This window comes from Meleagris gallopavo, chromosome 8, assembly GCF_000146605.3.
Source record: "Meleagris gallopavo isolate NT-WF06-2002-E0010 breed Aviagen turkey brand Nicholas breeding stock chromosome 8, Turkey_5.1, whole genome shotgun sequence".
Classification (NCBI taxonomy): Eukaryota; Metazoa; Chordata; class Aves; order Galliformes; family Phasianidae; genus Meleagris; species Meleagris gallopavo.
The window spans coordinates 18023112-18035546 of NC_015018.2; the positions used below are offsets into that span (position 1 = coordinate 18023112).

Consider the following 12435-nt stretch of genomic DNA (forward strand, 5'->3'; position numbering starts at 1 on the left):
GCTTTTTTTTTTTTTTTCATTTTTCAAGTTGTTAGGAACAGCTCCCTCCCCTACATCGTGTTTTTAGACATATACAAATGTCCTCAACCACTTAAATGATGAATGTTAAAATCTAAAACATATACCACCATTTGTTGAGTCCTACAAAGAAGAGATGCCAGTATGGATAGGAGTCCTGTGGAAAGGTCCTCCTATAAAGGGTAGGAGAAAAGATGAAATAGGACATTGGATTTTATATGCTGCATTTTCCTTTGATTTTTCTGTGACTCAGTAGTTTATATTGAAGAATGATGGTGCAAGAACAAGTTAGTTTTTGCTGAGATGTGGAATAGCATAGATTTGTTTATAAAACAAACTACAGTATATACTTCCTTGCTAAAAAGTGGTGTTATCTCAAGAATAGCTGCATTTCACAGGTAATACTGTTGTTAGTTTTCTCACTCATATCCTCAAAAGCTCCTTATAGCCTAATGTACATGTTTGCATCATCTGCCACATTATTTCATCAGTTGTGCTACTCTATCATTACAGTAGGTAAACAAGAATAAATTACATATTTGTTACTCACTGAGGCTTGCATTATGTACTGACTATTACACTTACAAAACAATGGTTTCCTCAAGACCAGTAAAGGTAAATATCATTTCCTCAGATCAACTTCCATTTTATAGAACCTCTTTAAAATCCACTAAGGAGTAGTACATAGTAGAACAAGAACAAAGGAGTTTATAAATTACTCAGTGCTATAATAAAGTTAAAAAGTACAACTAAGACGGGATGGTGGGTGGATTTCCAGTTGTTTTCTACTTAACAGAAAAACATAATCTTTAGCATACATAGTTTTGCCCCCAAATATTCTGTAGTTACAGCTTCTCTCACTGATCAGTGTAGGTGGCTCAAAGGCAAAAAACTTATATGCATTTCATCCTGTTTCCAGCCTGAAGATCAGAACTTTTACATGCAACTGGGAACGTCTACTTTTTAGCAACTGCTTGTAGACTGGGACAAGGAATCATCTGAGAGGCCAGTGTAAGATCATCATTAAGGCTGCTAAATTTTGCTGCCATGATAAAATCAGCCACTTCCCCTAGGAAGATCAGAGAGAAGGTATCATGGATGCTCATATTGTCTCTGAAGGAAATATCATACAAAGTAGGCAGCCTTATGATAGTTAAACAAAATCCAATGTAGAATGTTCATAGATCATGCCATCTCTATCTCATTCAGATACATCTCTCCTTGTCTATTCTCTTCCTTCTCTTGACTCTGGTGTCTATGGTTTGCTTTAAGTTTCTTCCTCACCTGCTTTTCCTCATCCGCTGTCCATACTGTCCTTAGCACACCAAAACAGCTTACTACATGCTTCATATTCTGTATTCTGACTCTACGATAGTCCTAATTTTTGGATTGATAGACAGAAATTGTGAGTGCCTTGCAAGAAAATAAATTGAATGCTCTGTGATGTGAAAGGAAATGGGTTTTGTGCCCATTAGCTGGGTTAGATTGTGAAAGCATCTCCCTTGGAAAACATCACATGCTCCAGGCTGCGGCCTTTTTCTGTCAAGCAAAACACTGAAGTACTTTTCTCAAGAAATGTCCTTGCCTTGATCTTCAGCTGAGTGTCTGCATATGTTGTATAGCCTCTGTGAGGAATGGCTGTGATGGGGACATGCCTATTAGCACTCATATTCACCTCTCTGAGAGAGGCTAAAAGGCTTTTCTTAGGTCACTGAGAACAGCTGTTGCCTTCACTTTATGAGAATGCTGATTAATTTATGTAATCTCTTTTCTAGTTACTTATAAAATGTCTTGGAGAAACACAAAACATCATCTACTCCTGCAGATTACTGTGATCCAACAGACAACTTGCAGGCTACGTTTCCCACTCTGTACATCTCTGCCCTATTAAATGACCTCAGATGAGGAGCAGCCATCTCCCAAGCAGTCTGGCATTGCCCCTTGTATCTATGAGCCCATTAGGTGCTCAAAACATACAGAGGAGTTGCTGGTTCTGGGTAGGGGGAAAGTAAGTAAAGGGTAAAAATGCATCCCTTCCAGAATGATCACTGTATGACTTGATCTTTAAGAACCTGGGGTAAAGGGAAATCTCAGAACTGGTCCAGTCATAGTGACTGGGAAGCTTTGGACAAAGCCATTTGCTTGGATTTGTATATATTTAATCCAAAGCAATTTTGAAAATATCAGTATCGTGAAAACAAAAAATACAGAAAAATTCTAACAGTGTGAAAGAAAACCCTTGAAACAAGGCCTTTGGGTTTCATCTAGTAATTCATTTAATAGTTTTAGGGTTTTTTGTTGGTTTGTTTTTTGATGATGTTGTTTTGGAGGGTTGGTGATTAAAACTTGCAATTATAATATGTAGTACAAAACAAATAGGCAGAATCAAAAGCATTTGAACGATTTACTTTTTAAAAGAAATCTCATCCTACTGAGGTGGTTTTTTCCTAGTTCTTACATGTCAAACTCCTGTTGAATGGGATTTCCCTTTTCCATGCTGCTCCACTAGATATACTGGTGTATGGCAACTGTTGAGTCACGGTCTGAACCACTGATTGAGCACCAGGGGAAAGGACTGGGTCAGCCCTGAGAGCACAGGTGAAAGCAATTCAGCTGCGTGATCGCAAGGAATGGAGCCTGGTTGCACCTCTCTTAGACCCCATTTAAGGGCTGACTGCCACTGGGGAAAGTTCTTTGGTTGGGGATCCCTCCTTTGTGGAGTTTTGTCTGAGAGCTTAGAGTTTCAGAGACTGGTGAGCACTTTTCCTTTTTCTTTGTAACACCTTTCCATTTGCGCTAGTCTCTTTGTCATTACACTTCCTGTATCACCATTCCACAAAATTGATCTTTCTGATCATTACAACTGGGTAGCATGGTCCTCTAAAGACCTGCATGTATGTTGTGTTATCTTTTAAATCACAGCTGCAGGGAAGCATCATGCATAGAGACAGCAGAGTTAGTTACTGCAGTTGGCATATCTCACTGCACCTCAGAAAACCCCAGGAACAATGACTCTTACCTTCTATCCATTTTGCCCTCTGACTCTAAAGAGAGAACAGGAAAATGGGGTTAGTTAAAAAACAAGGAACAGAGTGGTGATAGGCCTGTTCAGAAGTAGTGAGGATGCAACCAGAACTGGTGGTGAAGCAGGCAAAGCTATCCTGTCTGAGGTAAAACTCTTTGATACTAGCAGTGCCATATGACATTCCTAAAGCCTTTCTCAGTTCTTCCTTCCAATTGTCAGGAATCTCTCCTGACAATTTTTCTCAAAATTATTTTTGTTTTTATTTTAGCTGTTTTGAGTTTGTAGAACATCCTCAGAGTGTAATGAGGACCAACTTCAAGGACAAATGCTTGATGAAAATTGGGAGGAAGTAGTTTCCCCTTAGGACCACTGTGTACTGCCCATAAAGAAGACATCAGCCATTTGTCTTTCAGGAAGTGGCATTACAATATAATGTGTGTCCTCATGGGGTGCTTGGGGAGTCTGTTTGCAAAAATATCCATTAAGAGATCAGCATTTACTGAAAATGGCATTGAATCTATGCTATGATGGAGACCTTGGAGCTCAGTCTACTTTACTTTGTGCTTGACACAAGACAGCTCTGCTTTTCTTTTTACTAAGCAAGAGACTGTATCTGCTGTTGAAGGGCTGGGTCATCGTAAACTGCTGAATTAGTTACACAGTTCAGGATGCTGGGACATTGCTTCTTGTTTGTCACATGAAGGCTAATGTGAAGGTATAGTCGCAGAACCAAGTTCTAGATATGGTGGACGGATGAGTGGTTCCCAATCCTGTTCTGTAGCAGCCTGGCTGCACTGAGTTCTCTTACTGCATTTCTCTGATTGACATCATTAATAACTTCTTTTATTTTAAAGTGGTAGAAATTTGCTAAGCTTAGGGGAATTCCTTTGTTCTGAAAAATGAACTACACAGAGCTGGTGCTTTGCATGCAACTTGAGCTGCAAAGTTGATTTTTGAAATCCACTCCTGTCCATCCTACAAATCCAACAGACTCTTTTACTTACATTGAATAGGTAGAATTTTGTTTTAAAAATTTGTTACCCAAAAAGATACCTAGGCTGTAAGCTGTAGTGAATCATATTTCTCTAGTTAAGTGGAATAGCTGATTTAGTTATACTGAAAATTTCTAGGGTCCCTAGCACTTCAGACATTTTAGAATAGTTCTTCAGAGGAAAATTGGAGTTGCAACACACATGCAATTACTAACAGCAGAGCTCAGATCTGCTGATCCAGAGCACAAGGAAATCTAGAACTCTGAATAAGAAATCAGGAGTAATTTCTCTTACCTCTAAAGACATGGTCAAGCATTTGTTTTTTGATCATGCAAATTATTACTGCTATAAAAGCAATTGCTAGAAAGGCTCCCAGAGTAACTCCTATAATAAGATACGTGAAATCTGTAAAAATGGAAAACAAACCTGTGAATACACACCAATGATTAATAAACAGATCTGTGTTTCAGATATGGTAACACAAAGTTGCAAAGTTAAAATTTTGTTTATTTTTATTGATTTTCTCTTCTTGAGAAGAGGCTGACAAAGCTGAGCCAGACAGGTTAGCTGAGAATACTAACATACCAGACTGCCTCTGTACAGCATGAAGCTGCGCAAGCCTGTTGGCAAATGGGCTCAATGCAGTTTTATGGTAATGAGCAAGTTTAGCATCTGGTGTGTCCAAGTCTCAGCTGAGTTTTATAGCTACAACTCTAATTTTTCCCTCAAAATGGATCCCAAAATCCCAAATGCCCTTCACTTCATCTATCAGGCTGAGGCCATAGTCCCATGGCAAGACTTTACTGTGCTAGGAAAAGTACAAGCACATAAGCAGAGTATGATTTTCTATACATAAAAAACATGTGAATTCTATGTATATAATGCAAAAAGGAATATAGTTTTTTGCTTTTCTGTCCCCATGAACTTACCTATTTCCTCTGAGTTTCCAGAAGCATATACCTTTGCTCTCCAAAACTCTGAAACATAAATATTTTAGCCTGTTAGGACATCAAGAAAAATGTTCTATATCTACCTGGATAAAACTGAGAATGGTGTATGAGTCATTCTGCCTTCTTTGGTGGCTGTGCTTTCATTTCTTTTCCAGTAAAATGAATGCTAGAAATAGGATTGCGTTTAAACTTGAAGTATAATCCTCTTCTTCCCAAACCCACACAACCAATCATTTTGGTCCCTTTAGAGAGTCCACCTTAAGTCTGCTTTGCAGACGGCTGAAAACCTTTCTTGAGCTGAGCATGGGCTCTGGGAATTCTGCCACGATGTCGAAAAATCTGATCTATTGGGTGGCTCTGAACAGATTTATTTACTGATCTTAGTCACATTTCTAATCTCAAATTTTCATAAATTATGAACCAAGCTTCAAAGCTATGGAGAGAAACTTAAAAAAAAGTCTTGCATTTTAAACCAAATGTATTTTGGGAGCTGTAATTCTCAGCTGAAAGTATTTCCCTCTCCCCCCCCAAACTGTTCTTCGTAATCAAAATGTCTGGAAATTTATTTTATACAGACAGAAACAAAACAGTTTTCTCTTCAAAAATCCCATGATGCTTTGAGATGGGAGTTGGGTGGTGTGAGGAATTTGTTTCCGGATACGACCACAAAGATGTTTGTTTAACCTGACCAAAATCGAAGTTATAAAGAAAAGGAAACTTAAATAAATAAAACTAAGACTACATTGTTGGTGTAAAAAGCAAAGCTCCTGGGTTTCCAGATTCACAATCAGTCTCTTTTAGTCTCTTTGCTCTTGCCTGTGAATTTATTTCATTATAAATTAAAAATAATTTTTAAAAAGCCACCTTTCTTCCACCTCTCTAATTATTCTTTGTGCTCATATGAAGAATGTTTCAAATTCAAACATAATAAAAGTTATATTGTATTACTTTTATTATCCTAATGGTCATAATACATAGACCTTAATGTATGCTTTCTAATGGAATTAAACCAGTGACAGATTATGTGTTTTATGGCAGAAATAATATTTTACATGGAATATTTTATGTAGGTCAGTTTAATATATTGAGATTTAATTATTAGTTTCCTTTTAAAAAAAGGAGGGAGGGAAATCTCTAAAAACCCATAGGACAGAAGAGAATGTTTTCAGTTCATACTTCCAATATGATTTTAATTAACAATTAATATCATGTACTGGATGCTCCTTGAAAACCTTTTGCTTTTGAGGAGTGAGTGTTAGATGGCTGTCTTCTGTTTGCTTTGGTTTTTCCTTAGGTGGAAAGAAATGGATTAATGCAGTCATAGAATCATTAAGACTGGAAATATCACTGAGATCATCTAGCATAGTCATCTAGCATAGCCATCAACCCATACACATACATGTTGTTGATTGATCTAAGTCCTGCCTTCAGCTCTGATCTCTTGGGGATGGACGCAATCCTCAAGGGTGATAGCAGTGATTCCCAATGCTCTGCAGCACAGTTCTAGCTTTCTGACTGGCTCTCATCTCTGGGTTCAGACTATCTCCTATCCTTTCTGTAGACCCTCTGAACTTGGACAAGATTTGCTTCTGGGTCATACAACCTTGAAGATGAGTTTGATATCTCTATTGGAGTGACTTCCGGGTCATTCTCAAAGGATCGTGAGGTAACTGATGGAGCTTTCTGACCCCTTAAATGTGGCTGACTCATACATAACATGAAATTTGCACCATAATGCAGGTAGATGACTCTGTGTTAGACACCACTGAGTTTTACTGACACTGTACGGCCAGTTTGCCTGCCTAAATCCAGCCTAATCTGCAGTACTGGATATCTGGGTGGGGAGCAGAATGCGAAGGAGGTAAAACAGCAAGTGACTTGAATTATGTCATGGTACCTTAAAAGAACATTCTACGTGTAATTCTATCGATATCTGCAATGGCATGATTTTGTCTATGATGATCTGTACTGGATATTTAGAAGGTGGAATTGATTCTTGTCAAGGGGACAGTGGAAGTCCTCTGATAACAAACAAACCCTGTGTGGTTGTTTGGAGATACCAACTGGGGAAGTGGCTGCACTAGTTCCAATAGGCCTGGAGTTTATGGAAATATGACTGTGTTTACAGAGTGGATTTATAAAAACACGTAGGCCAACAGATGGCAATGCCATCTGTTTTCTGATACTGTTGATGTCGCATCTTGTGTTTGAACCAGGAGCCATGATTTTATTTACTACCCTGGAGGTTAAACAGCCAAGCAGGTGATGAATTTATATATATATACATATTTGCACCATATATATAAAAATTCCCCAGACTGCGAGTGGACCTGAATCTCCTGTAACCTGCCATAATAAAAACATGCACCTTGCCTCCCTTGATGTACAGCTCTTTCCTGACTCCCTTCTATTGCCTTCTGTTTCCATGTGACTTTCTTCCTCCTCTCTCTCAGATTTCTCCGTTTCATTAAAGCAGGTAGTGGTTGGCCTTGTGGCACTGAAGTAGCCAAGGGTTCAGCATCTGCCTCCTTTGAGGGGGAGCAAAGGGGAAGGAAGAAAATAACTGGGAAGCTCAGAGGTGAGGTGGAATAAAAGATCTCACGGTGTGTATCTGAGCAACTCCATAGTCAAATAGAGAATGACTTCAACAAAGAAGGTATTACTGGCAATAACTCCACTGAAAACCGTTTGTAGTGGAAATGCTGAGTCATGGCTTGAAGCAGTGATTGAGCACCTGGTGGGAAGGCAGGGCCAACCCAGAGGAACTTAGGTGCATGCAATGCTCCTGATTGACCAGAAGAGGTAAAGCCAGGATCCACCCTTTCCCAGACCTCATTTAAGTGGTGGCAGTGGAGGCAAGGGTATCCTGGTGGAGATTCCTGCATACCTGAGGCCTTTTGAAGGTAAGCAGTTTTTTTTCCCCTTATTTCTGTACTAATGACTATTACATCTGAGTGAATCCTCTCTTGCTGCAGCCTAGGACTTTGCTACTCTGCTGTCATTTCTGCACTTTCCATCATGTTACAGCATAATTTGAAAAAAAATAATAAAATAAATTGCCTGGTGTTTGATGCAGCAAAAATCTAAGCTAAATCTAAATTTTGTAATGTGGGCACTATTCACATCCATGTAAATGGTTTCCTTCCTCTGTCCTTTTCCACAGAAATAGATGAGGACAGGTGTCCCTCCTACAAGGTGGCAGGAACTCCTCTAGTCTTTGCCAGGCTCCTCTCTATCCAAGGCATTGCCTGCACCTTTCTATGTAATGCTTGGAGGCATGTTAATGCATTTTCCCTGTATATTGCAGAGTAGCTTTTGCATATCTTGCTGTTCTTAGGTCTTCATCTCCTTGCTCCGGGGAAATGTTGCTGTATTAATGGGACTTGCACTATTTGTTTGCTGAGCAATAGCTAGTCAGTAATAGGGAGCAATTGCTGCTGGCATTCTCTTCACATCTATAAGCACAGCTGGTTACCCATGTCCTTTGTGGCAAACAGCCTCGTTCCTCTGGGTCCTTGGGAGCATCCATAGGAAGGCACAGAGAACATCAAAAACCAACAAAATGGTACTGAGAGTGACAAATTTCTATGCATACTAAGGAAGATGGAATGAGGACAGAGCACTGCTCTAGACCTACGGATAGGATTGCTTGCAGAGGCAGGAGCATGTTTCCAGTGAATGCTTGGGGGAATGACTGCTTTGCGTGCTTCAGGTGGGGAAAACTACCTGTGGGATTCCCTAGGGACAGGTGATTTTCTGTGAATTTCTGCTCAAAGTAGGGTGGCATGGGGTGTCTGGTGACAATGAGGTTTTTGCCACCAGAGGGTGCCTGCCCCCTTACCTAACATCTTGGAGGTCACCGTAACCCATGTAAGCTTCTGCTATGGAGTTGCTGTCAACTCCTTCCTCTCTGGTAGTCCACCTCAGCCCCAATGTTAACATGAGTTCTGATGATACTTCCAATCTGTGTGATCCAGTTCTTCCCTACAAAAAATGGAGCTGAGAAACCATGAAGCAAGAGGCAAGTTATGAGGGTGGCAAAGCCTTGCATTGGCTTGAAAGCTATAGAAGCATCATCCTGAGTCAGGAGCTTCAACATCCTGTGAGAGACACGGAGACCAAAAGTGGTTTCAGGTAGCATGCATGTGGATCAATTTCTTCCTATACTCCACTGAACTACTTTCCTGCGCTGTAGCAAACAGGATGCTCGGCAGCTTTGCCATCTCATCTGCAAAGTTGCACGCATTTAATTTCAGGGTGTCTTCTGGATGATGCCTTAGTATTCAAGCTAGGAAATCTTGGCTAGAAAACCCAGTAAAATTCTACACTGTTTCAACATAAGTTCCTTCCCTAAGGATCAGAATACTAAATAAATTCTTAAACAACATACATGCAGTCATACTGGGAAATAACCCCACAAAAGTCAGGGGAAAAAAGCATCTCTCTAAAAGGATGAAAAAGAAATATAATAGACCACTTACGTAAGAGAAGAAGAAACGTCAGTAGGACTGGTATCCAGGTTGTTTGTGAGGTCATTATGAAGTTTTGACAACAGAGTAATTTCACCCAAGTTTTCTGAATTTAGTTCTGTAGTGAAGAGGGAGACAAAAAAGCCAGATCACGTGGTGTATAGGGAAGTAACAGTCACATCCTGCGTAGTTAAACTTGCAAACAAGTTCTCTTTTTGGGCTTAAGTTCAATATATAAACAATAATCATAAATAAATATACTCTGGGGAAGATAAACAGAGCAACATTCAGCTATTTGGCTTCTAAGGGAGTTTTAAATGCTAACATTTATTTTTACAACTTTGATAAAGTTCAACCAGAGTGGATTGGTCTCTGATGAAATCTTCTAAATCTAGTGTGGTGCAAGTGGCTTTTCTGCCTTAGAAGGAGAACCTTCTGTTGCCAGCCTATTTATTTTTATGTATTTTAAGTCAACATTTATGCCATTATGATATTTTCAGGAGAAGAGTACTTGGCTGAACACAGAGTAGAAAAAAACTCACCACAGCTGCAAATACGTTAGAAGTGAGTCCTAGGAAAAGAAAGCCATCAATGCCACTTCTATCCTAGAAAAATGTCCAGACATGGTAGGAACTGAAAAACAGCAACTTACTGGCTGAATTGTAGGGGCTGGAAGGGATCTCTAGATATCATTTATTTTATTTGTTGGACCATGGTGGGGGAAAAAAGAAATTTTTTTCTTTGTGGAAATTCACATTTTCAAACACGTTAACCTGCTGCAAAACCAAATGACAGTAAAACAGCTTAATACTTGTGTCCAGGGGGTGAACGCAGTAGTTAGTTTTGCTCGTTCCCACCGAGGAGGGACCACGTGATGTGGAAACTAAATATTAACACATTCTCTTAAATGAACTTATACTTCCAAAGTTGCTTCAGGTCCATTCCTTAGGGATGAAAGACACAAAACACTGCCCACTCCCCACTTCACCCAGTAATCTCTGGAAGGTCTCCATATTGCTTTTACTTTTTGATTCTTGATGTGCTTTTCTGCTTTAGGTTAATCTTCTGCTGGCTAGTACCTTCATTTCATGCAGCTGCTTGTATAATGAAATCAAAATAACCAGAAACAAAACTTGAGTGCAAATTTTTAAGAGAAAACCTTTTGGATATTTCCTCCTCCTCTTTGTGAGGTAGTGTTTCAGCAGATTCTCGCATCTACAGGCTGGATGAAATATCTTTTTTGCTGAGAAAATTACAGCTGTAAAGCCCTACTTCCAGAAGTCTGTTTTTAATGAGGTCATTGTAGGCCATAAGGAATGCTAGTGACTGCATATGTATGGCCACCTTGGCAGAAGAATGAATGAATGAGTGTTTAGTTGATCTGGCAAGATATGATGAAGATTGTGAAAGAATAAGGAAAACACAGGATTAGGCAACAGATATTGCTCTGAAGGCACTAAAAATAGAAATAAAAGTGACCCATGAACTCTCTAAGGTGGTAGTAATTTATGGCTCATTTTGCTTTGTGAGGCATAAGTAGAACTGATTGAATGTGGTACCCATAACTATAGTATTTGTTAATGGTTTGACCCATTATGAGTGTGTAGATACACACATGTGTAATTCACTGCTGTTTTCTTATTGTTCATGGTTTTATCTGGGATCAGAGTTGAAAACTCCAAAACCGAACAAAATTCTCTGCACCAGATGAAGGTAAAAGATAGCAAGATTCTAGTTAGAAACTCTCAGTGTTTTTGTATGTCATCAGCAAATGATCCCATGCTCTTAAGATCCTGAGAACCTATAATGGAAGGAATAAATAACATAAACATTGACCCTCTTTCTTGCTTGCTTTCTTTTTTCCACTGGCCTAGTTCATTGGTCTCTTACTTCAAAGAATAAACTAAGCATTTAAATATGATTTGTTTGGCTGAATTCTCTAAAACTTAAAGCTGCTTGGTTTATCTTGTTGCTGGTTGTCTGCAAAATGTTTCAGATAACTCAGTTGGCTGGCTGTGCACTGCTGAGCATGTATGCTTCACTATTCCCGTTCAGAGCAGTTCCAATCAGTTCCTCTGGTGAGGAAGGGCACTGATCAGAATAAGCCAGACTTAATAATCTCCTACTTTGAAGCAGGTATATTCAAATTCTTGGCCAAGCTGGGAAATGTAGTTTCAAGCATGATCATCACTACCAAGCCTCTGTTACCCATCTCCTCCACTTGGCCACTGAGCAGGATATATATGTTTAATTAATTCTGCTTTTACCTTTGACCTGTAAATAGTGGGAGCAGTGTCAGATTTATATGTTATATGAGTAACAAGGATTTCTCAGGAGACCCTATCCTGGTGAAAGAGGCTAACTGTAATTTTCAGCTGTGAGTAATTGTATATAATATAATCCTAAATGATTTTTCTTCTGTAATTTCATTAGAGTTTAGAAATTTAATTAGATTTTGAATCACTCTGAAATAAAGTAGCAAAACACCCAGAGACTAAGAGCAGTGGTTATTTTGTCCTCTGAGGCCAGAATTCTTGGTCTCAAATTGGCATGTGTTCATTAGAAGGAAGTTTGCAGAAGTTCTTGATATATTATTCTCTTTCAGAATGGACTCTGAATAGGCCTTTGGAGAGCATTAGAAGAGCACACAATTATTATACAGACTCTTTTTGAGGTTTAAGATCATCTGCCTTGCATATACTTAATAAAAATATGCCTCTAAAGTTGTTTAAGAAACTGTGGAGATAGGGAAGATGCACCTCCAGTGCCTCAGTGCTCTTCCTGGTTTATTAGCAGCTCCAGTACCTGTGTATGATGATACAGAGAGGAGCTGTTTACTTTATTTTAATGATTAGGTAGGTTTATGGTTATTTTTATTGCTACACATATGAACTGTCATGGTGGCTGTAATTAGAGGCACACTGAAGTGCTGTTCCTTCTCTTCCATCTGAGGTTCAGAAGAAATCTCTGTCCTTCTGGCA

The 12435-nt window shown here is 39.2% G+C and overlaps 1 protein-coding gene across 2 annotated transcripts in view; it reads right to left on the reverse strand.

Moving 5' to 3' along the window:
• The window catches only part of TMEM273 (transmembrane protein 273), a 19646-nt gene extending 10029 nt beyond the window's left edge, over positions 1–9617 (reverse strand). Inside the window, exons 1-4 of one of the 2 annotated variants that reach the window (XM_010714479.3) lie at positions 9467–9617; positions 4965–5012; positions 4330–4440; positions 3038–3062 (exon numbers count right to left, since the gene is read on the reverse strand). In XM_010714479.3, the coding sequence (XP_010712781.1) occupies positions 3038–3062; positions 4330–4440; positions 4965–5012; positions 9467–9521 (239 nt within the window). In that variant the 5' untranslated portion in view covers positions 9522–9617. The remainder of the gene's footprint in view (positions 1–3037; positions 3063–4329; positions 4441–4964; positions 5013–9466) is intronic. The other variant, XM_010714478.3, reaches the window with a different exon arrangement.
• Positions 9618–12435: the final 2818 nt, after the last annotated feature.